We start from the raw sequence: 23516 nt of genomic DNA, 5'->3' as shown, positions 1-23516 counted from the left end.
GAAATGATTGGTCATGGGGGTGCACAACTTTAATCTCAGCACTTAGGAGGTGGGTGGGTCTTTGATTTTGAGGCCTGGCTACATAGTGAAACCCTGGGCAGGTGGGAGAAAGGGAGAGAGGGCCCAGAGGAAAGGGACAGAGAGAGACAGAGACAGAGAACCAGTGGGCTAAGAAATACATCAAATTGCATCAAAAAAGACAGCAGTCCATGCTTCACAGCAACCCTCTAAGGAGGGTCCTACGGGATGAACAGGTCACACAGCCTGAAGGCAGTAGCGAGGAATTTGAATTAATTCACAGCCACGAGAGGGCAGCAATCACTACAGCGCACGCAAGGTCTGGTGCCCCCTGGCGGCCAGGGCACTGGGTGGAGGTGGGGAGGCTGACGTCAGCGCTGACTCACTCCGGGGGCTCCCGGGTCCGCCGCTGCTTGGCCATTTATAGAATCCCCGCGGGCTCTGAAGTCAGAATGCTGGCACGGCGGAGGCGGCGGCGGCGGCGGGTGGGGAGCCCGGGTACCCCAGGGGCGGTGCTCTGTGGGCCTGCCTTGTCGTTCTGATCCTGGAGCTCATCGCTTGTCCCATCCCTGTCCCTCATCACCCAAGCACAGGCCCGCACTGTGCCTCAGCTCCCCATTCCTAGGAGAAGCATGGAATCTTTCAAAAACAGACTTCTTCGATACACAGCTGTGGTGCCAGCACTCAGGAGGTGGAGGCAGGAGCATCAGGAGCACAAGGTCAGCATGGGCTACACAGAGCTTTCCAGGCTAGCCCGGGCTACATGAGAACCTGTCTCAAAAACAATTTTTTTTAATTTAAATATACTGGGCAGTGGTGGCACACGCCTTTAATCCCAGCATTTAGGAGGCAGAGACAGACGGATCTCAGTGAGTTTGAGGCCGGTCTGGTCTACAAAGGGAGTTCCTGGACAGCCAGGGCTACACAGAGGAGCCCTATCTCAAACAAACAAAACAATAAAAATAAATAAGAAGGAAAAGAAAAAAGCCAGTGTCTTCTCTAAGCTTTAGGGAACTCCCTAAAACAAAACACTTCGACACACATCCCAACACACTCGGGTCCCTTCGTGTGTTGGTGTGAGTGACTGAACACCTCCACTACCGGTTTTCCTCCGCAGCCCCTCTTCCAGACCTGCTGTCCTGGCTCGCAGGAAGCAGGTGGACCCAGCGGCTTTGAGGTGGCGCGTGCTTAGCATGCAGGGGCTCTTACTCCATCCCATCAACAGATTTATGTTTGGTTCTGTTCTGTTCACAGAGGGCTTGCTAATACATGGAGTTTGGGGTTCCAATCCCCGGCTCTGGACAAACCAGGTGCCCTCTCCAAGGCCTAGACCCCCAGCTCTTGGGAAGTGGAAGCAGGAGGATCGGTAGTTCGATGCTCCAAGCCAGCATGGACTGCATCAAACTCTGTCTCAAAAAATAAAAATAAAAAAGACTGGGGCTCAGGGGTAGAGTATTGTATAGCATTGTAAGGTCGTATGTTTCATGCCATTTTAAATGCAAGGACGGTGAAGGACCCAGGTCTCACATTCACCCACTTTTGCATGGGGATGCTTAACTGCACACCAAGCAAGGGTGTAGCTCTCCAGCACCTTTGGGACCTAACGGTGAGAGTGCCTTGTATGTTTCCATTTCTCCCCTCCCTAAAAGAGCAGCTGGAGGAACACCCAAAGGGCCATGACCTGTGGCTGACATTTTTCTAGAACATCCTATATCTGTTAGTCTCATGGGGCAGCATTGAGGTTTCCCAGGAAATTATTGGGAGAAAGAAAGTACCTGTTTACTGGGTAGAGGCAGGTGGATCTCTGGGAGTTCAAGACCAGTCTACTCTCCATAGTAAGTTACAGGCCAGAGAGGGCTGCATAGTGAGACCCTGTCTAAAAGAGCAGTGTGAATTTATTTATATTTAGTTTTGTTTTAATTTCTGCGACACTCTCCTGTAGTCCAGGCTGGCCTTCAACTTTCTATGTAGCTGAGGATAACCTTGAACTTCTGATTCTCCAGCATCTCTCTCCTGAATGGTGGAATTACACACCTGCCTGAATTTAAATTTTTAAGTTACATTTTTAAAATATTTATTTATTTATTATGCATACAATATTCTGTCTGTGTGTATGTCTGCGGCCAGAAGAGGGCACCAGAACTCATTACAGATGGTTGTGAGCCACTATGTGGTTGCTGGGAATTGAACTCAGGACCTTTGGAAGAGCAGACAATGCTCTTAACCACTGAGCCATCTCTCCAGCCCCCTTTAAGTTACATTTATTTTATATAACACACAAAGTCGTGTGTGTGTAAGTCAGGGAACATCTTGTGAGAGTCGGTGCACTCCTATTGTGAGGTCTAGGGTAGGGGGTCAAACTCAGGTCATCAGAATTACTTGCTGGCATCTAATTTTTTTTGAGACAGGTGTAATATTAAGTTGGGGGCATCACCCAAGCCCCTGGCATTCATTTTTAGGGCACCAATGGAGAGCCAATGGAGCAGAAAGCTCCATCTCAGGCCCCCTCACCCTGGGAGTTGCCTTGGGCCAAACTTCACCTCCAGACTCCAACTCCCAGCCTGCCAAGCACTGACCCCTCCCCAGGGAGGGTCAGGACCACTCCCACAGGCTATTTAGGCTCGCACTGAAAAAAGGAAACCGTGGTTTGGGGTTTTGCATGTCTCCCCCCTCTCTGTCTCTGTCTCTCTCCTTACCATGCTCTCCTGGCCACCTGGGATCACAGCATTTATTACGTGTGGGCTTTTTTTATTTGGTCTAATATGGTTTAATTGGAGTTATTTTGCATTGGCGGAGAGGCTCTTCTTAAGAATTTTCTTAACAACAGGATCTCACATAGCTCAGCCTGGTTTTGAACTCTCTGTGTAGCCATCACACCCAGATGTTGTGAGACAGGTGGCCATCACCTCTGTGCAGCCATCACACACAGAAGTTGTGAGACAGGTGGCCATCACCTCTGTGCAGCCATCATAGACAGATGTGAGACAGGTGGCCATCGCCTCTGTGCAGCCATCACACACAGATGTTGTGAGACAGGTGGCCATCACCTCTGTGCAGCCATCACACCCAGATGTTGGGAGACAGGTGGCCATCACACCCAGATGTTGTGAGACAGGTGGCCATCACCTCTGTGCAGCCATCACAAACAGATGTTGTGAGACAGGTGGCCATCACCTCTGTGCAGCCATCACACACAGATGTTGTGAGACAGGTGGCCATCACCTCTGTGCAGCCATCACACACAGATGTGTTGTGAAACAGGTGGCCATCACCTCTGTGCAGCCATCACACACAGATGTTGTGAGACAGGTGGCCATCACCTCTGTGCAGCCATCACACCCAGATGTGTTGTGAGACAGGTGGCCATCACCTCTGTGCAGCCATCGCACACAGATGTTGTGAGACAGGTGGCCATCGCCTCTGTGCAGCCATCACACCCAGATGTGTTGTGAGACAGGTGACCATTGACAAAAGTGAGAATCTGTGACAACGAGCAGCATGGAGGAGACTACCTGCTGCTATCGATGGGAGACAGAAGTTTCCAGAGACCTCATATGATCGAGGTCCTCCGCTTCAGACCCAGGCTGTCGTCTACCTCAAGAAGTCCAAGTGAAGGTGGGAAGAGTGACAGCTGTATCAGGGACATTTGCTCTCTGGCCGTGTCACCCTATGGATCCGTCAGCTGGGAGCACAGGGGACAAACATGAGGCCAGAGCAGGCAGACTCAGCCGCAGCCAGATAGGGGTGCCTCAGTGCTGGGGCAAATGTGAAACTCTTTTTGTTGTCCTTGGAGGTGTGTTGATGTGAATGAAAATGCCCCATCGGTTCATATATTTGAAAACTTGTCCCCAGTTGGTGGACTGTTTGGGAAGGATTAGGAGGTGTGGCCTTGTTAGAGGAGGAGGGTCACTGGAGGTGGGCTTTGAGATTTCAAAGTCCCTGTCAGACCAGGACTGTGTCCCTCCCACTGTACCTTTCAGATCAGACATGAGCTCTTAGCTACTGCCCTATCTAGTGCTGTGCCTGCCTGCCTGCCTGCCTGCCTGCCTGTCACCATGCCCCTGCTGTGATGGCCAGGGCTCACCACTGAGACCACAAGCCCCCACTTTCCTTTCTAAGTTGGGCATGATGCATCTTCCTGACCATAGAACACTAAGACAGGTGTGTACCACCTATGTGCTGCCTGCTGCACAGCCTTACACAGGTTGGTTTTAGCCTGGTTTGATTTTTTAAATGTATTGTATGTATATGGTGCTCTACTTGCATGTACACCTGCACGACGGAAGAGGGCACCAGATCCCATTACAGGTGGTGTGAGCCACCATGTGGTTGCTGGGAACTGAACTCAGAGTAGCCAGTGCTCTTAACTGCTGAGCCATCTCGCCTGCCGCAATGGTTTGATTTTTTTTTTAAATACAGGTTTCAGGGAGCCCAAGCTGATCAAGAACTCACTATGGGGGTGGGCAGCACTGGGATGGCCCAATGGTATAAAGTTCTTGATACCAAGCCTGGGACCCACAGGTGAGGACCAACTGCACTGTGTCCTCCGACCGCCACATGCACACCAAGGCCCTTGGGACCCCATCCAAATAAATAAACAAATCCAAACCTTTTTAAAGAACTCAATGTATAGCTAAGGATGAACTGGAGCTGTTGACCTTCTGCCTTAGTTTTGAGTGACAGCAATATAGGCCAGCAGCACGCCTGGCGTTGGACGCCTTTTTGAGCCTTAACTCCCTTCTGTAATGGGCATAAGAATAGTTCCTCTCAGGTTTGCTTGTTTTAAACTTTTTTAACATTTACTTATGTTTATTTATTATTCGTGCGTGTGGCCACATGACTGCTAGTATGTGGGGAGGTCAGAAGACAACGCCCAGTGATCTGTTCCTCTCCTTCCATCATGGGGCCCGGAAGTGGACTTGGGTCATCAGACTTGGTGGCAAGTGCCTTTGCCTTCCAACTCATCTGCCCAGCCCTTCTAGGCTGGCTTAGTGGCTAAAGTCACTTATGCAAGGATGAGGAGTTGAATTTGACTCCCTAGGACCCATGTTAAAACTAAGTATGGCAGCTGGGCATAGTGGCACATGCCTTTAATCCAAGTAACTTGGGAGGCAGAGACTGGTGGTTCTCTGTGAGTTCGGGGTCAGCCTGGTCTACAGAGCGAGTTCCAGGACAGTGAGGGCTATATAATAGAGACCCTGTCTCAAGAACAAAACAAATACATAACAATCCAGGCATGTCTGCCCGTGCCTGTAAGTCCAGCATGGGATGGGGCAGAGACAGGACGGTACTGGAAGCTGCCTGATTAAGTCAGCCTACCTACAACAGTAGCCAGGTTCAGTGGGGGACCCCATGTAAAGGGAACACCACAGAGATCACTGAAGGAAGACATCAGAGGCCTCCTCTGGCCTCCCAGAAACTTACAGGGCACAGACACGCTGAGGCACATGCTCACACCCACGCCTGTGTCACACGCACAGACAAAATAGTAATTTTTGTTTTTATTTTGTTTTTTGAGACTTTTTTTTCTGTGTATCCCTAACTTTCCCAAGACTTGCTCTATAGACCAGGCTGGCCTCAAAAAACGGTAATTTTTAGAAAGGAGTTACGAATTTCTCATCTGAACTTATTCCCAGCTGCGTATGTTAACATTTTTTAAAAGTTATATGAACATTTTTTAAAGTTATGCATGTGTGTGTGTTCCCATGTTTGTCTGTGCACACGAATGTATGTGTGTGCCTGCAGGTATCCGGGGTGCTGGCCCCCTGCAACTGGAGTTGTAACTACCACATGGTTTGAGCTACCACTTGAGGTCTGGCACCTGACTCAGACTCTGCTGCTGCAGCAGCAGCAGCAGCAGCAGCAGCAGCAGCAGCAGCAGCAGCAGCAGCAGCAGCAGCAGCAGCAGCGTTACCCGCTGAGCCATCTCTTCAGCTCCAAATGGAGACCCTTGTAAAAATAAACTACCTCTTTGGTTTGTTTGTCTAGTTAACTGGTTGAGACAGGATCCTATTATGTAGTCCAGGCTGGCCTCTAACTCACAAACCTCCTGCCTCAGCGTCCTAGCTCTGGGGATTACAGGCGTGCTCCCCCGTGCCCAGCTCAGGAAAGCTCTATGTGCGGAGCTCCAGGCTTCATGAGGCTTGTTTAAGTTTGGGGGTTGTTTGCTCTTTTGTCCTTCCCTCCCACTGTGTCCTTTGGTTCCGGAGGCCAAGCCGAGACCCTGGCGTTTGGTTTCATGCCTCTCTAGATTCTCCAGTAGTTTGTGAGCCTGGCGCAGCTCCTCGGCAGGGACTTTGAATTTAGATGGTCTCATAATTTGGCCCTGATCCAGCTGCAGCTTTGCGGGAAGGATACCAGAGAGGTGACGGTGTGCTTCTGTGTGCGTCATACCAGGGCATGTGACGTCACCATGACTCATGGCTGGTGATGTGAACCACGGTTCTCCGGCTGCCAGGATGTCTGCCCACACTCTTCACTACTTCTCTGGGGTTATTCTAAGAACTGCGCGGTAAGGGGGCACTCAGATACGCTGTACCATATACAGTCCACACAGGGGCGCGGGGCCAGGGAGAGCGCCTGCTTAAATCAACTACTTGGGCTCACTCCCCAGCCCTCCTTTTGTTTGTTCTTAAGCTTTTGATTACATTTATTTACTTGTGTGTGTGCACAAGCACAAGCCAGGGCACACATGTGGGAGTCTGCTATCCCCTTCCACTGCGTGGGTTCCAGGAGTCAGACTCTCAGGTCTTGGGACTTGATTGCAAATGATGTTCTGTGAGCCACATCACTGATCTGGGACTTTTTTTTTTAATAATGGTAATGAGAATTGAGGGACCTGTGTTTGCTAGGTAAGCATTCTACCTCTGAACTACATCTTAAGCCCCATGGTACTTTTTCATTTTACAACCTTTACTCATTTTAAAATGTTATGTGTGCCGGGCGGTGGTGATGAACGCCTTTAATCCCAGCACTCGGGAGGCAGAGGCAGGTGAATCTCTGTGAGTTTGAGGCCAGCCTGGTCTACAAGAGCTAGTTCCGGGACAGGCTCTAAAGCTACAGAGAAACCCTATCTCGAAAACCAATAAATAAATAAATAAATAAAATGTTACGTGTATGAGTGCTTTGCCTGCATTTATGTGTAGCATGTGTCTTCAGTGCCTGGAAGAGCAAGTTTAGTTCCAGCACCCATATGGCAGGCAGCTCACATGCATCTGTAACTCCAGTTTCAGATGTGATGCCCTCTTCTGGCCATTGCAGGCACTGCACACACATGCACATACCCACACTTAGATGCACAAACACATAAATAAATATAATAAAACTAGGGATTGGAGAGATGGCTCAGAGGTTGAGAGCACTGGCTGCTCTTCCAGAGGTCCTGAGTTCAATTCCCAGCAACCACATGTGCAGTAACAACAGCAGAGGCCATCGTCCAAAGGGTCACAGAAACAAAGGCCATCACCTCTCAGCAGTCAGCCACAACTAGGCATTAAGGGGCTGGCACAGTGAAATCAAGGCCCCAGGTCTACCTCTGCCTTGGCTGGGGGTATTACTGGTTAGGGTCACTGTGGTGAAATGCCTGAGTAGTTTTATATAGAAGGATTCCTTCAGTTTAGTGTAGTCCTGGAGGTTCAGAGGCTCAGCACTAGGTGATGCCTTCTTACTGGCAGAGTGTCCAGTAAGGCAAAGCATCACATGACAGGAAGTGGGGCTGTGGACAGGTCTTCTGCGTCTCCCCGACACACATACACCCTCCCAACAGGGTTCCTCATTCTGTAGCCCTAGCTGGACTGGGAAAGGCTAGGTGGACCAGGCTAGTCTCGAACTCTAAAAGGTGTGCCTGCTTCTGCCTTCTCTTTTCTTTTTAAAAAGGAATTTTTAAAAATATTTATTTATTTATTATGTATACAATATTCTGTCTGTGTGTATGCCTGCAGATGGTTGTGAGCCAACATGTGGTTGCTGGGAATTGAACTCAGGACCTTTGGAAGAGCAGGCAATGTTCTTACCCTCTGAGCCATCTCTCTAGCTCCCTTCTTTTTTTTTAAATTATTTATTTGTACAGAGTTTTGCCTGCTTCTATGTCTGTGTGAGGGTGCTGGATCCTCTGGAACAGGAGTTACAGACAGTTGTGAGCTGCCATGTGGGTGTTGGTAATTGAACCCAGGTCCTCTGGAAGAGCAGCCGCTGCTCTTATCCACTGAACTGTCTCTCCAGCCCACCTCTTCTCTTCATACGAAGCCACCAGTACTGATGACTTTCTGTGGTCCTAATTACCCCTAAAGGTATCACCTCAAAACTCCATAGCTGGATTAAATTTCTTTTTTGTGGAGACAGGTCTTATGCAGCCCAGGCTCTGCCATGTCAGGGATGTCTTTGAACTGCTGATTCTCCTGCCTCTGCCTCCTGAGTGCTGGGATGACAGGCATATGCTAGGCTTGCTCACTTCCTTTTCCTCCCTTCCTTCTTCCATTTCTTAGCTACATATCCAGTTTGGGCTAACCTGGGCTACATAGTCTAGTGGCCATGCATAGTGGCACATGCCTTTAATCCCAGCACTTGGGAAGCGCTCAAGGCCTGTCAGAACACAGTCCAAGAACGGAGTCATGTGATAACTCTTGGAGAAAACGCCAAGAAAACAAGGCGTGAGTCTTGTGGCCTCAGTTTTGTCACAACGCAGAGCTGTCCCTGGCGTGTCCTCACTCTCCGCCCGGGTGCAGCACACAGGAGTGAGTTCACTTCAGCTGCTGTCACTCCTTTGCCTCTGTGGAAAACACGTCCGTGTGACCGAACGCCTTACACACATGATGTCTTGTAACCCTCAGAGTGTAAACTGTCGGGTGCTCTCAGTAAAGCTGGCTACTGCTGAGACGTTAGTCCGCCCCATTTTCTCTCCGCTAGAGTGGTAATCAGAGGCCAGCCTGGTCTACATAAAGGGTTCCAGGCCAGCCAGGGCGAGAGATATAGTGAGACCCTGCCTAAACCAAACCAGAGGACTGGGGCTGTACCTCAGTTGGGCGAGTACCTGCCCACGATGGAAGAGGCCCTGGGTTCTGTCTCCAGCACCACAGAAACTGCACGGTGGCACAGACCTGTAATCCCAATGTGAAAGAGGCAGGAGGATCAGTGCAAAGTCAAATTCAGCTACAGACAAGTTCAAAGCTAGTCTGGGCTACACAAGACTTGTCTTGGAAATGATTGCTTACGGGGTTGGCAAGCTGGCTCAGTGGGTAAGGTGCTGCCAAGTCCTATGGCCTGAGTTCAGTCCCTGGGACCCACATGACAGACAGATTCTAGCAAGTTGTCTTCTCATTACCACATGTACCACCCCAAAATAAGACATTTTAGAAAAGATGCATTTAAAACAACAAAACCCTACACTCACTCTGTGTGTGTGTGTGTGTGTGTGTAAAATCAATATTATCTATACACTCACAACAGTTTCAGGGCGTGATCTGATCACCTACACATACATTCTACAGGCTTCTCCATGGGCCCTCAGTATTTTGTTTTTTTTATGTACTATGTTTACAGTGTTCAGCCTCCATGTATGCCTGCAGGCCAGAAGAGGGCACCAGATCTCATTACAGATGGTTGTGAGCTACCATGTAGTTGCTGGGAATTGAACTCAGGTCCTCTGGAGGAGCAGTCAGTGCTCTTAACCGCTGAGCCACCTCTCCAGCCCCAAGTTCTTTTTTTTTTTTTAAGACCACTGCTCCACCTGTACTTTTTTTTAATTGAAAGATGCTAAGTACAAATGTGTATGTTACATGCCTTCTTAGAATGAGAGCCAATTTAAATATAGTAAAATGCTTGAACCAACTCTTGAGATGGGAGAACCACTTGAACACGTGTAAGCATTCGTAGTCAACTGTGATCAGACAGGTAGTGATTGATGATGAACTCTATAAGTAGAGGCTGGCAGCAAATACAATAGCCCTCTTGATTTTGGTGACTCCTACAGCAAATTTGTTCTCCAGCTCCGTGTTTCCGATGGCTTTTGCTGCTTGACACATCTGTTGAAGCTGTTCTTCCAGGCGCCTCACCCAGCGAATTGTGCTGCCTTCAGATACAGCTGTCATTTTGCAGATATGAGCAGATGTGGCTCCAGTTGCCCAGGTACACACCACATCCATCAGGTGAGGCTTGAGCCAGCTTAGGTAAGTGTCTTCATCAATCTACAGTTTTGCTTCTGCTGAAACTTTTGCAATCCTTTTAGCACATTCCTGCATTTGTCGAAGTGGTCCAGCCAACTGTTCTGTTTGGGCATCTCACTAGAATTCTCTTGAAACACAAAACAGCTCAATGGTGCAGTGGCCTGTTCTGCAGGAAGGTCATTGAAAAGCCCATTAAATATCACCTATAAGAAGGAGCTCATCAGCACTGTGTATTTCACAAGCCACACGTGTTTTCATCTCTATAAGTAGCAAAGCCCAACCTTCTTAAAACATGTTTGCGACATTTGAGTTCATCCATGGCCCTCAGCTTTGAAGCATCAACCTAGATGCCTTGTTCGGGAGTGAGAGGGTGCCAGGAATACATGTCCGTTCTCACAGTAGCCCTTGTTGTACTTATATGGCTCTTTTACACAGATGAAGTCAAACCTCAAAAATTCTTATTAATTCTTATTAAAGTGCTTGCAGCCAAGCCTGATGACCCAAATTTCGTTCTCAATATCCACGTGGTAGAAGGACCATCCCCCCCTAAATTGTTCTCTGACCTCCACGCGAATGTGCTCACATAGATTTACATACTCACGTGGATAAAATAAATAAACCTAACTTGGAATCCTATTAAAGCTGCTGGCAGTGTTGCCCACCTGAAGTGCCAGCTACTCAGGAGACTGAACCCTGAGGATCTCTGAGTCCAGGGTTTCGAGACCAGCCTCGGTACTATAGCAAGACCCTGGCTCAAACAACTCGAATGCAACCAACCGAACTAAAGAAAGTGTTTAGTAAAAATAAGTCCTGGGGCTGCGGCTTAGTTAGTAGAGTGCTTGCTTAGCACACGAGGCCCTGAGTGCCATCCCCAGCTCTGCACGGAATCGAATGTGGTGTTTCAGGTCCGTAACAACACTTTGTTCGAAACAACAGTTTACCATCACACTTCAGGTGAGAAAACTGGATGGGATAGGCTCAGCCGCCGCCAGTGCAAAGCCTCCGCCTCGGGGACCCAAGACCCCCAGCCTCCCACACTTGGGAAGGGGCAGGGCCTGCTCCCCCTGGGGCGGGATCAGTGTCCTTCCTCCTTCCTATTGGTGAGTCTCTTCTTGAGGGCGGGACCTATCATCACAGGCTTTTCTGATTTGCTGTCCTTTAGCCAGTAACCGGAAGTTCTATGACTCAACATGACGGCGCCCAGCAGTGCCACCGAGCCGGCTACGTTCTCGGGCCGGCCGCGTGAGTAGGTAGGTCGCGCGTGGGAGGGCGATGGGACAGTCTGGGCTTCAGGGCGTCCACTTCCAGGCCTGGTAGAGCCGTGGAGAACGACCGTCAGCTCGGCCTCAGGGTGAGGGCACCGTGACCTTTGGGGGGTGCAGGCTTGGGGACATGTGAGAAAGGTTGCTCTGCACCTCTTGCTTCAGTGTCCGGTTTCGCAGGTGCGACAGTCGGCTCAGGCCACACAACACGTCGGTGTTGGGCACTTAACACGTACCAGGCACTGATCCTGCTGGTGGAGATACAGCAATGAGAAAAACAGATTTTTTTTAAAAAAAAAATTATTATCTAAGAGAACCAATTATTGGACAAAACGGAACAGGCAGCTTTGTGATTTCAAATAGTGGTTGTTGAAAGCAATGTGTTTTTTCCCTGAAACAAGAGGCTTTATGTATCCCAAGCTGGCCTCGAACTCTTGATCTTTCTCTTCAGGCTTCTGCACCAAGACAGGAAGCAGTAGACACGGGGTAAAACAAGTTCAAAGCCTCTGAGACCAATAAACTTGTCTTGTTTCAGAAACAGTGTGGCTGGAACTACAAGGGACAGGGGGAGTTCAGCAGGTAGACTCCGTCTGATATTTATTTGAAGTGTTTTAGTTATGGGGGGCCGCATATGTGCTGTGGTGCACGGTGGAGGGCAGAGGACAGCTATGGAGTTTCATCCTTACACCTTATTCCGGTTCCAGGGATTGAACTCGGGTCATTAGACTTGCATTGCTCCAGCAGCAAGAACCTTTCTGTCCCGGCTCTATTTATTTACATTTGAGACAGGACCTTACTGTAGCTCAAGACTGCCATAGAGCTCACTAATTATTACCAGCTGGTCTGGATGCAGTCCTCCTGCTTCAGACTCCACAGTGCTGGCTTTAGAACCACAGCACTTGTCTCAAGTCTGGTTTGTATTTTGAAGCAGAGTCCCACTATCTAGCCCAGGCTGGTCTGGAACTTGCTGTGTCTATGTAGCTCAGATTCACCTCAGACTCAGAGGTCTGCCTGCCTGTGTCTCCTGAGTGCTGGGATTACAGGTATGTGCCATAACACCCAGCATTTTATGTGTTCATATGTGGCTGCATGGATGTATGTTAGTTAGTGCATGTTCATGTATGCACATGTGTACAGGAGGACACATGTCCTTGGATGTTGTCCACCTTGTGCTCTGAGGCAAGGTCTTTCACTGGGACCTGTAACTCAGTATGTAGGCTGGCTGGCCGCCGAGCTCAGGGACCTGCCTGTTTCTGCCTCCCTGGTGCTGGAATTGCAAGGGCATGTCACCTCACCTTTTTATGTGGGTGCTAGGGATCAAACTCAGGTCCTGAGACTCTCAGGGCAAGCATTCATGAATAAAGCCTTCTTTCTAGTCACTTAGTTACATTGTTAGAGCTGTCTTTGCACTGGAGGGAAGTAACTGGCTGGCGGGAGAGGTGGATATACAGTATGCAGGAAAGCAGAGTGGATATACGGTATGCAGAAAAGCAGGTGGATATACGGTATGCAGGAAAGCAGGTGGATATACGGTATGCAGGAAAGCAGAGTGGATATACGGTATGCAGAAAAGCAGGTGGATATACGGTATGCAGGAAAGCAGGTGGATATACGGTATGCAGGAAAGCAGGTGGATATACGGTATGCAGAAAAGCAGGTGGATATACGGTATGCAGGAAAGCAGGTAGATATACGGTGTGCAGGAAAGCAGAGTGGATATACGGTATGCAGGAAAGCAGGTGGATATACGGTATGCAGGAAAGCAGGTGGATATACGGTATGCAGGAAAGCAGGTGGATATACGGTATGCAGGAAAGCAGAGTGGATATACGGTATGCAGGAAAGCAGGTGGAATGGTGCGGTGACCTGCAGTAGAGCGGGTAGATTTGGAAATAGTCTCCAGGACTGTTTGTCAGCTTGAATGACTCCGCCTTACTGGGAAGGGTGGTGTTGCTGGCTGACCTCCAGAGAAGCATACGAAGCAAAGGTATGTCGGTTGGTGTCCCATTCAGAGTTGGAGGTGGCTGCTTTGTACTAAAGTTATGTTTAGGCATGGAGGTGAAAACGTTAGGGAACCATAAGCATAAGTTGTTACTACCCTGACGAATACATATAGGAACCACCTATGGCTGTCACAAAGCAAATTCTCACACAGTAGGTCTGAGAGTCAACATTTTATAGGTCCTGGAACATAATTTGCAAAGCAAAGGTTTAGACTCTTCTTACCTAACTGTATGCCAACCAAGTATCCTACCATGAGTCCACCATGAGCCCCTCACTGGGGGATTCTAGGCAGGGGCTCTACCACTGAGCCACACTCCAGCCCCTCACTGGGGGACTCTAGGCAGGGGCTCTATCACAGAGAGGCCCCAGCAGCTCACTGGAGGAGTCTAGGCCAAGTCTGTACTACTGAATTACTGCCTGAGTCTAGTCCAGTTGCATTTCCTCAGACCACTAGCTGCAGCTATCACCAGACGTTGGTCAGATATGCAAACATGCTGGCACCGCTAAGTCCGAGTCTGCATGTTTTATGCTCCCAGAACATTTGTCTGCACCTTCAGTTTCACAGACACTGCAAGACCCTGAATGCCAGGAAGAAAACCAAGGACGTTAACAAAGGGACAAAGGGCTGTGGGGGAGGGGCCTTCACTATCTGCTACTTAGGAAAAATCAAGCAAGTCGACACTTTGAAGTTATTGGTGGCTTCTTCGAGGTATGGAACACACCAGTTTGGACTAGTGTTACTGACATGACTAGGGCAGCCGTCAAGTGGAGAGGAAGGAGCCAGTGTGTGGACGTGACTTCGGTGTAGCTTTGTGATGAAAGATCAGGAAGCTGGAGGGAGATTTTGGGCATTGATACTAGAGGAAAAGGCTGTTTTTCTTAAATAGGTTCTCACTATGTAGCCCTAGCTGGCCTGTAACTTACTGAGATCCGCCTGCCTCTGCCTCCTGAATGCTAGGATTAAAGGTGCATTACTATGCCTGGCTCAAGTAGATGAAGGCTGTGTGTGTGTGTGTGTGTGTGTGTGTGTGTGTGTGCGCGCGCGCGCGCACGTGTGTACATGTGTGTGCCAGTGGAGGTCAGAGGACGGCTTGTGGGAGTCAGTTCTTTCCTTCCCCCTGGATTCCAGGGACGGAATTTCAGCAGTCAGGCATGGCAGCAACTGCCTTTACCTGCTCAGCCATCTTGTAGCTCCCAAGGTATTTTGTTTTATTTTGTTTTCTGTTTTGTTTTCTTACCTTGTTTTTGGAGGCAGGTTTTTATGTAGCGCAGGCTGGCTTCATACTTGCTATGTATACAAAGCTGATCCTCCTGCTTCAGTGCTGGGATTACAGGTGTGCTGCCACACCTTTGCTGCACCCACTGGTAGCAAGGGTGACCCAAACTCTTCCTAACATTGTTCTCCAAGGCCTAGGCACCATGACAGAAAAACCCCACAGGTACACTAAGAAAACTGCAAGCCAGTGCCTCCGGAATATCGCCTAAAGTTCTTTACGGTGGGTCTGCAAACATACAGAAAGGAGTCTACATTGTGGCTAAGAGAACTTATCTCCAAAATGCAAGGGTAGTTGAGTATCTGAAAATTTAGTGTATATATATATATATATATATATATATATATATATATAATAAAATACATTAAGAACAAAACCCCAAAATTACATGATTATTTCATATGATGCAGAAAATTATTTGACAAAGTCAAAGTCCAACACTCTTACTTTTTGTATTTGTTTGAGACAAGGTGTCACTGTGTTGAACAGGCTAGCTGTGAGGGTCCCTGAAAGAGTCATGGCCAACAGTGAGATGACCTGGAAGAGGTTAAGAATGAAACTTTAGGTCAGCACAACCTAGCTGGTGCTGGATCCAAGCTTCTGGAGTCTAATGCCAAGAGACTTACTTCTTGTACATGTAAGCACAATAAAACTTTGAGGGAGAGTTTGCATGCCATGTGACAGTTGTTGTGACAAAGCTTTAGGCATGGCTGCATAAAAACACCTTTGCAAAGTGCATCTCTATAGCAAAGCCCCTGTGGCCTTTCTCACAAGAATGGGCACTACTACTGGGCAGTGGTGGTGGCGCCTGGGCAGTGGTGGTGTCGCATGGGCAGTGGTGGTGGCGCATGGGCAGTGGTGGTGGCGCATGGGCAGTGGTGGCACTCGCCTTTAATCCCAGCACTTGTGAAGAAACAGGCGGATCTCTGTGAGTTTGAGGCCAGCCTGGTCTAGAGATTGAGTTCCAGGACAGCCAAAGACTATTTCACAGAGAAACCGTTTCTCAAACAAACAAACAACAACAACAAAAAAGGAATAAAAAGGGTTCTACTGACTGAAAACAGTGCTCAGGACAAGGGCCTAGGGAGGGTTTGTTAGGAGTCTGGGGCCAAGGAGGAAAAAGCTAGCAAACTTTTTTGCAAAGCACATGCTACCTCTTTGATGAGGATGGGCTCTGCTGAGGGACGATGCTCAGGATTCGGGGGATTTGATGAGGGCTGGCTTTGTAGAATAGCAGACATTACCAGGTGCTAATGCATCCACTCGGTTTCTTCCTTTTCTAGTGCTTCTGTAAGCTGTGCCCTCCACAGCTGCCCTCAGAGATCCACCTGCCTCTGCCCCCCAAGTGCTGGGATTAAAGACATGTGCCACCAGCCCAGTGAGAGATTAGATCCTTTTGCCAGAGTTCAGGATCTAGACAAGGGTGTGCAGTTTGGCCACTTGTCAGCGTTGTACCAGTTTCCAGAAGTAGCACTCGGGCGAGAGAGAGACTCGCCATGGAAACAGCTCAGTTGGTAAAGAACTGCATGAGTCCGACCACCTGGGCTCTATCAAGTACCCGGGGAGAAGAGATGGGACTAGTGAGATGGCTCATTGGGTAAAAGGTGCTCTCTGCCAAGTCTGAGGACCTGAGTTCAATCCCAGCACCCACATGGTGGGTCACAACCATCTATAACTCCAGTTCAAGAGGATCCAAAGCCCTCTCCTGACTTCTGCAGGCACCATGCACTAATGTGGTGCACATACATACAAATAAAGACAAAATATTCATACATAATTGAAAACAAAAACAATTGGATTTTTTTTAGATTTAAGCCCAATACTCAGGAGGTAGAGGCAGGCCTGTGAGCTCAAGGCCAGCGTGGTCTATAGAGGGAGTTCCAGGACAGCCAGGGCTACAGTGAAACCCTGTTTTGGAAAAAACCAAAGGGAAAGGATATTGAGATGGCTCAGTGGGTAAAGGTGTCTCCTGCTAAGCCTGAGGACGTGAGTTCAGTCCCCAGGGCCCACATGGTAGAAGGAGAGAACGGAATTCTCTGAGTTGTCCTTTGTGCTGGTGCTATGGCACATCTGTGTACACACACTCTGGAATGTACAAATAAGTTTTTTTTTTTTTTAAAAAAAATAATTGTCTTAAGCCACACCTGTGATCAGATGGTCCCTACTTTCTTCTGAGCCTTGTGTTCAAGCCTTTTTTCTTTTCCTTTTAAAGCTGGAGGAGGCAGAGAAAGGGGAGTCCTTGGGGCTTACTGGTCAGCCAATCTAGCTGACCTCATGAGCTCCCAGTTCAGTGAGAGACTGTCTCAAAAACTGTGGCGCTGCCTGCTATAAATCCCCACCCAGGAGAGGCAGAGGTGGGGCAGCTCGGTGAGGTTTGAAGCTAGCCTGTAGAGCAGCTTCTAGGCCAGCTAGAGCCAGCTAGTAAGACCCTGTCTCAAAAAGGGGCTGGGGGTCTGGAGAGTGGAGAGATGGCTCAGCCATTAAGAGCTCTTCCAGGGTTTGATTCCCAGCACTTACAACGTAGCTCACAACCATCTCTAACTCCAATTCCAGAGATCGAATACCCTCTTCTGACCTCCACAGGCACTAGGCATGCCTGTAATATATAGACATGCATGCAGGCAAAACACCCATACACATAAAATTTTTTAAAAGCCAGCTATCTCAGGCCGGGTGGTGGTGGTGCACGCCTTTAATCCCAGCACTCGGGAGGCAGAGGCAGGTGGATCTCTGTGAGTTTGAGGCCAGCCAGTCTGGTCTATAAAAGCGAGTTCAAGGACAGGCTCTAAAACTACGGCGAAATCCTGTCTCAAAAAAAAAAAAAAAAAAAAAAAAAAGCCAGCTATCTCGGCATTTATACAGTGAAGTAGGAGAATACTGAAAAACTGTCCTCTTGCCTCCACAAAAGTAATGTGGACTATACATCTGTGTACAGATACATGCAAAATAAATGGATTTGTAGAAAAAAAATGAACTGGGGTGTAAGGTGGGGGTGACATGCACCTTTAGTCCCAGCACTCAGGAGGCAGACTCAGATCTCCATGAGCTCCAGGCCAGCTTGGTCTATGTGGAGAAACCCTGTCTCAGGAAAAAAAAGAAGAAAAACTGCCAGGTACGAGCCAGTGAAATGACTCATTGTATAAAGGTATCTGTACCAAGCCTGGAAAACTGAGTTTAATCCTAAAGCCCACATGCTGGAAGAGAGAGCCAACTCTCCATGCTATCCCTGGCCTCCACACAAGTGCATGTAGTGTATACACGAGGCAGGCATGCACGAGCACACACAATAAATCAATAAAAATAATTTTAAAAAATGGGCTGGAGAGATAGCTCAGAGGTTAACAGCACTGACCACTTGCACTTCCAGAGAACTTGAGTCCAAATCCTAGCACCCACAAGGTGGCTCACAAACAGCTATAATGAGATTTGGTGCCCTCTTCTGGTATGCAGACATGTATGTGTACATAATAAATAAATCTTTTAAAAAAATCATCAGGCTTGGTGGCTCACACCTGTAATCTCAGCACTTAGAAAGTGGAGGAGTTTAAGGCCATCCTTGGCTACATAGTAGCCTGAAAATCTGAAGCAAGCCTGGGCTATATGATATACTCTTATCTCAAAAACAACAAAATCAAACAAAAACACTTGGGGCTTTGTAGACTAGGCTCTTTGGTCTGAACTTTTCTCTTTGTCTTTCAGGTGTGTTGCCAGGCTAACGCTGTCTCAATTTCTCTTGACTGGTGGCTGAATCTGCAGAGGCATGAGCTGGGTCCAGGCCAGACTGCTGGCCCGAGGCCTCTCTAGAGGCTGGGGAGGTATCTGCAGGACTGGCCTCTCCGAAGCTCCTGTTGCTCAGGTAAGCACAGGCTAGGCACTCAGGAGTGGAGGGGTGAGGCCTGGGCCACAGAAGTTAACGGTGGTCCTTGAGCTGCATGTCCTGTGATAGCCCGTGTTTGTGTTGTTATTTTGCCGTTGCTATACTAAAGTACGATGACCAGAAGCAGCTTAGCGGTCCTGCGGGCGAGTCCATATGACAGGGGAGGCATGGCGGCAGGTGGCCAGAGCGGGTGCCAAGGTCACACTCAAGCACACACACCAAGTGGAGAGTGCACTGTACAGCTGAAGCATAGATCCTCAAAGCCACCTCCAGTGACATACTTCCTCCTGCACGGCTCCAAGTCCCAAAGGTTCCATAATCCAGAAGCACCTACTGGAAACCGAGTGATCAAATAGAAGCCTATGGGGTATTTCTCATCCAAACCACAACAGTATGTGTATTTTTGGATTGTGTGTGTCAGAGCCATATGTAATAGCAAATAGCCTCAGAATATGATGTGTGGTTCAAGTTAGCCTCGAGATCTCAGTTCTCCTGTCTTAGCCTCCTGGGGGTTGGCATTTTAGGTGTGTACCACCATGTGGCAGTGTACTTTGTCATGGTGCCTAAGCTAGGGCTAGCGGCCACAGTCTCAAAGCTCCTCCATGATGTTGAGGGCACCTTTCTGCCAGGAAAGCTAAGCAGTATCCGTGTTCTTCCAGGTGTCCCTCTGGGCTCCACGAGGCTTCCACTGCAGTGCAGTTACACACAAGGATGACACGTGGTTGATTCCTCAACCTCCCGAGCCCCAGAGGAAGCCCAACAAGGTCCCAGTTGTCCATGAAGAACTGTTCGGGCCATCGGCAAACGGGGAACGAGACAAGAATAGCTTCATTCGTGCCGTGCACAGCTTTGGGGAGCACAGTGTGCGCAAGCGTGGCCACGTGGACTTCATCTACCTAGCACTGCGCAAGATGCCAGAGTTCGGCGTGGAGCGGGACCTGAAAGTGTACAACCTGCTGCTGGACGTCTTCCCCAAGGAGGTCTTCAGGCCCCGCAATGTTATCCAACGCATCTTCGTCCACTATCCACGGCAGCAGGAGTGTGGGCTTGCTGTCCTGGACCAGATGGAACGACACGGTGAGGGATGTGGGCCCAGTCTTAGCACCTGCTTCATACCCCTGCTTTCTCCATCTCTCTCTACCTCTCAGGATTTCTAATTCCTCTTAGAATTACTGGAACTAGGCTGTAGCTCAGTTGGAGGACTTACTGGGATGCTCCGAGGCTGGCTCCGAGGCTGATCCCCAGCATCCAGCAGCCTCAGGTGCACGCCTTTCACCCCAGCTCCTGGGGGGGGAGGGGGATAGTGGGCGGAGTCATTCAAGCTCATCCTGACTATGTAAGTTTTGCTCTGAATTTGTTTGCCTTGTTTTGTTTTGTTTTTTTATTTGTCGAGACAGGGTTTCTCTGTTTAACAGCCCTGGCCGTCCTGGAACTCTCTTTGTAGACCATACTGGCCTCAAACTGAGTGCTGGGGCTAAAGGCATGAACTACCATGCCCAGCCTTTGTTTTCTGTGAGTGCATGAGTGCATGTGCCCCAGGGAGCCAGAAGAGGGCTAGATATCCTGGAACTGGAGTTCACAGTGGTACAGTCTACGTTCTCAACTGCTGAGCCATTTTTTCTCCAACCCTTTTGCCCCAACACGTATATTTTACATGGTCTCACGTAGCCCAGGCTGACCTTGAATTTGCTGAGCTGTGTAGCCAAGCCTGGCCTTGGACTCCTGATTGATTTTTGCCTCTTGTTCCAAATCTTGGAATTATAGCCTGTGCTGCTGTGCTCTTTCATATGGTAAAGTCAAACCTGGAGCTGTGTGTGCCAGGCCAGCACTTTTACTCGGCTATGCCCCAGCTTCAAACAAAACAAGCACTGATGGCCGGGTGTGGTGGTGCACACCTTTAATCCCAGCTCTGGAAGGCAGAGACAGGCAGATCTCAGAGTTCCAGGCCAGCCAGGGCTATACAGATAGACCCTGTACCAAAATAAGAAAGAAAAAAAAATAATGAAAAATAAATCCCCTTTAATTCTGTCCTCCCTCCCTGCTCTTGCCTGACTTCACATTTGTCTAACCATACCCTGCCTCTCTGAGACAACCTGGATCTGCCCAGCACAGGAGTCATGCCCAACCGAGAGACAGAGTTCCTGCTGATTCAGATATTTGGACGCCACAGTTACCCCATGCTCAAGTTCCTACGGATGAAGCTGTGGCTCACCCGCTTCAAGAATATCAACCCCTACCCTGTGCCCCGAGATCTGCCCCAGGACCCTTTGGACCTGGCTAAGCTAAGCCTGCGACACGTGGAGCCTGACCTCAATGCCAAGGTCACTGTCTACCAGGTATGCCTTCCTGTTGGTTCCTGCGGCTACCATCCCTGGTTGGGCTGCTTTATTGCTCCCCTGGGCTCTCTTCACTCACGGTGATAATGCTCATGGCCCTTCCTTATTACCACAGTTGGACCTGAATTAGTCTATTTAGCCATTACAGAAACATCCCGTGTCAGGTGTATTTGTCTCTTCTTGTACAATGACTTGGATGAGGTCACTGCGAGTTGCACATAAGTTAGATGGCCCCGAGGTCCCTTCATGATAGGCTCAATGTTGGCAGCCCTGACCAAACTGGTTACAAAGAAAAAGGGACCACTTTCGTAACATGTAGGGGACCTGGTAAAATTGTTCAGGATTTGCTGGCTTCTCTTTCCTTTTGGCTTCTCTGGCTCCCGTGTAGATGCTCTGGAGTCACAATCTTGCATCCCTGCTATTCCTTGCAGATGTCTTTGCCCAGTGACTCTACAGGCATAGATCCCACCCAGCCCCACATTGTAGGTAAGACCCCAGCCTGTGCCAGTTTCTGCCAGATCCCTCTGAGCCTTTCGCTGCTAAGGCATCACTAAGTTCGCATCTCCACACCAGGAATCCAGAGTCCTGATCAGCAAGCTGCCCTGGCCCGCCACAACCCATCCAAGCCTGTTTTTGTTGAGGGCCCCTTCCCTCTCTGGCTGCGCAATAAATGTGTCTATTATCACATCCTGAGAGCTGATCTGCCATCCCCTGAGGAAGAGGTGAGTTACATCCCAGAACCCACATGTCAAAGGGAAAGAACTGACTCCTGGAAGTTGTTCTCTGAGCTACACAGGGGTGTGCAGAAACATAATAAAAAAAATAAGAAATACATAGTGGCATATATTTTAAATTCCAGCACTCAGAAGGCTGAGGCAAGCAGATCTCTGAGAGTTCAAGGCCACTGTGGTCTGTACAGTGAGTTCCAAATTATCCAGGACTGCAGATTCTGTCTCAGAAAAAGGGGGACGGGGCTGGCACTATCTTGAAGCTCAGATGAGGAGCTGGGGTTCTGTGTTCTGGCCTCTGATTGTGCTTGCCTTCTCTTGCCTGAAGTAGAAAGTAGAGGAGATCCCAGAAGAATGGAATCTCTACTACCCAATGAAGCTGGACCTGGAATATTCTAGGAGCGGTTGGGACAACTATGAGTTTGACGTGGACAAAGGTAAAAGCAGTTTTCTGCACAGCATATCCTGTGTGGTGGCCTTGGGACCTCAGGCTGAGACACTGCTCATTTCTCCAGTCCCCACAATCAGGGGTCATGTACCCCTGGGGAACCTGACCTCCTTAGCCACCCCCTCTCCCTTAGATCTTTTATGGAGCATTCTGCACCAGCTAGTAACATGATCAGGACAGATGCAAGTCTCGGGTCAGTAGGGAACAGTCAAGTTACATAAGGGAGGCACGTGGCAGCCTCCAGGTTTGGGGTCAAGGCCAGCTTCCTGATAGCGTCTTAAGAAGCAGGTGGCATAGCCCAGGTAAAATAAATGGAAAACCAGTAAGCAGCAGAGGGCTGCTCTGTGACTGTGTGGAGGTGCCCATCAGTGGGAGGTCAGAGCACCTCAAGGTGGTGAGGGCAAACTCCTCTCTCCTAACAGTGACAGAAGGCCCCATCTTCGCCATGTGCATGGCTGGTGCCCATGACCAGGCAACACTGGTCAAGTGGATCCAGGGCTTGCAGGAGACCAACCCAACCCTGGCACAGGTCCCTGTGATATTTCGCCTGGCCAGGACCACGGGGGAGCTACTGACAATTTCGAGACTGGAGGAACAGCCCCCTCCCCACAGCCCTCCCAAGGGCCAGGAGGAAGGTGAGGCCTTTCAGGCACAGCAGCAGCAGGGTCAGAGTTGAGTCTGAGCTGGAATGAGGCAAAGAGAGACTGGACTGATACAAAATAATACGGACAAAATAAAAACTTCTTCCCTGGCCTTGTGGTTTCCCTTCAGATGTTATGCATGAGCCCGTCTGGTTCTACCTTTCTTGGACCCTCCTTTTTATTTACCTTTAAAAATCCGTTTATGTATTTGTGGTGTGGGAGGGGTGTGTGGAGGTGAGAAGACTATTTGCTGGAGTCAGTTCTGGCTTTCCACCCTCCTGCAAATGGAACTCAGATTGCCAGGTTTGGCAGGATTCGCCTTTACCCGCAGAGCCATCACCCTGGCCTTTAAAAAAAATTTTTTTTTTTTTTTTTTTTTTTTGGTTTTTCGAGACAGGGTTTCCCTGTAGTTTCTAGAGCCTGTCCTGGAACTAGCTCTTGTAGACCAGGCTGGCCTCGAACTCAAGAGATCCACCTGCCTCTGCCTCCCGAGTGCTGGGATTAAAGGCGTGCGCCACCACCGCCCGGCCTAAAAAAAAAAAAAAATCTTTTAAGATAGTGTTAAGTAGCCCACACTGCTCTACAATTCAAGAGACAGCCAAGGATAACCTTGAGTTCTTGGAACGTGCTGCCTCCACTTCCCAAGTAGCCCGGTAACTGGAGTGTGCCGTCTTCCTGGCCGGCGCATGCGCAGCTCCGGCTAGCTGTCCCCCGTTTGGCGCCGCGGGCAGTGGAGAACCTGTGAGAAATCTCCCGGCGGCGCAGACT

At 49.2% G+C, this 23516-nt stretch overlaps 1 protein-coding gene and 1 pseudogene across 3 annotated transcripts; one reads left to right on the top strand and one right to left on the bottom strand.

Annotated features, from left to right (window-relative positions):
- Nucleotides 1–9926: 9926 nt before the first annotated feature.
- LOC121677113 lies at nucleotides 9927–10497 on the bottom strand (annotated as a pseudogene).
- An 846-nt stretch (nucleotides 10498–11343) lies between these two features.
- Nucleotides 11344–22860, top strand: Ecsit (ECSIT signaling integrator). Of its 3 annotated transcripts, none has more exons than XM_038324287.2 (8): nucleotides 11344–11428; nucleotides 18418–18574; nucleotides 19255–19672; nucleotides 20708–20931; nucleotides 21363–21417; nucleotides 21505–21653; nucleotides 21991–22096; nucleotides 22530–22860. In XM_038324287.2, the coding sequence occupies exons 2-8, from the start codon at nucleotides 18479–18481 to the stop codon at nucleotides 22781–22783; spliced, it is 1302 nt and encodes a 433-aa protein (XP_038180215.1). In that variant the 5' UTR covers nucleotides 11344–11428; nucleotides 18418–18478; the 3' UTR covers nucleotides 22784–22860. The 3 variants fall into 3 exon arrangements, with proteins under 3 accessions (XP_038180215.1, XP_038180217.1, XP_038180218.1); XM_038324289.2 differs by having other exon boundaries at nucleotides 11395–11529; XM_038324290.2 differs by lacking the exon at nucleotides 11344–11428 and adding an exon at nucleotides 11976–12019.
- The last annotated feature ends 656 nt before the right edge of the window (nucleotides 22861–23516 follow it).

The sequence above is a fragment of the Arvicola amphibius genome, chromosome 3, assembly GCF_903992535.2.
Source record: "Arvicola amphibius chromosome 3, mArvAmp1.2, whole genome shotgun sequence".
Lineage (NCBI taxonomy): Eukaryota > Metazoa > Chordata > Mammalia > Rodentia > Cricetidae > Arvicola > Arvicola amphibius.
Note: the sequence above shows the minus strand (reverse complement) of the source record. Positions and strands in the feature narration are given on the sequence as shown.

Bases quoted from the DNA above. Each gene is read 5' to 3' on its own strand.
- Ecsit (XM_038324287.2), top strand. From the start codon at position 18,479: ATGAGCTGGGTCCAGGCCAGACTGCTGGCCCGAGGCCTCTCTAGAGGC. The intron at 18,575-19,254 runs GTAAGCACAGGC...GTGTTCTTCCAG, and splicing joins CCGAAGCTCCTGTTGCTCAG to GTGTCCCTCTGGGCTCCACG. The intron at 21,654-21,990 runs GTGAGTTACATC...TGCCTGAAGTAG, and splicing joins TGCCATCCCCTGAGGAAGAG to AAAGTAGAGGAGATCCCAGA.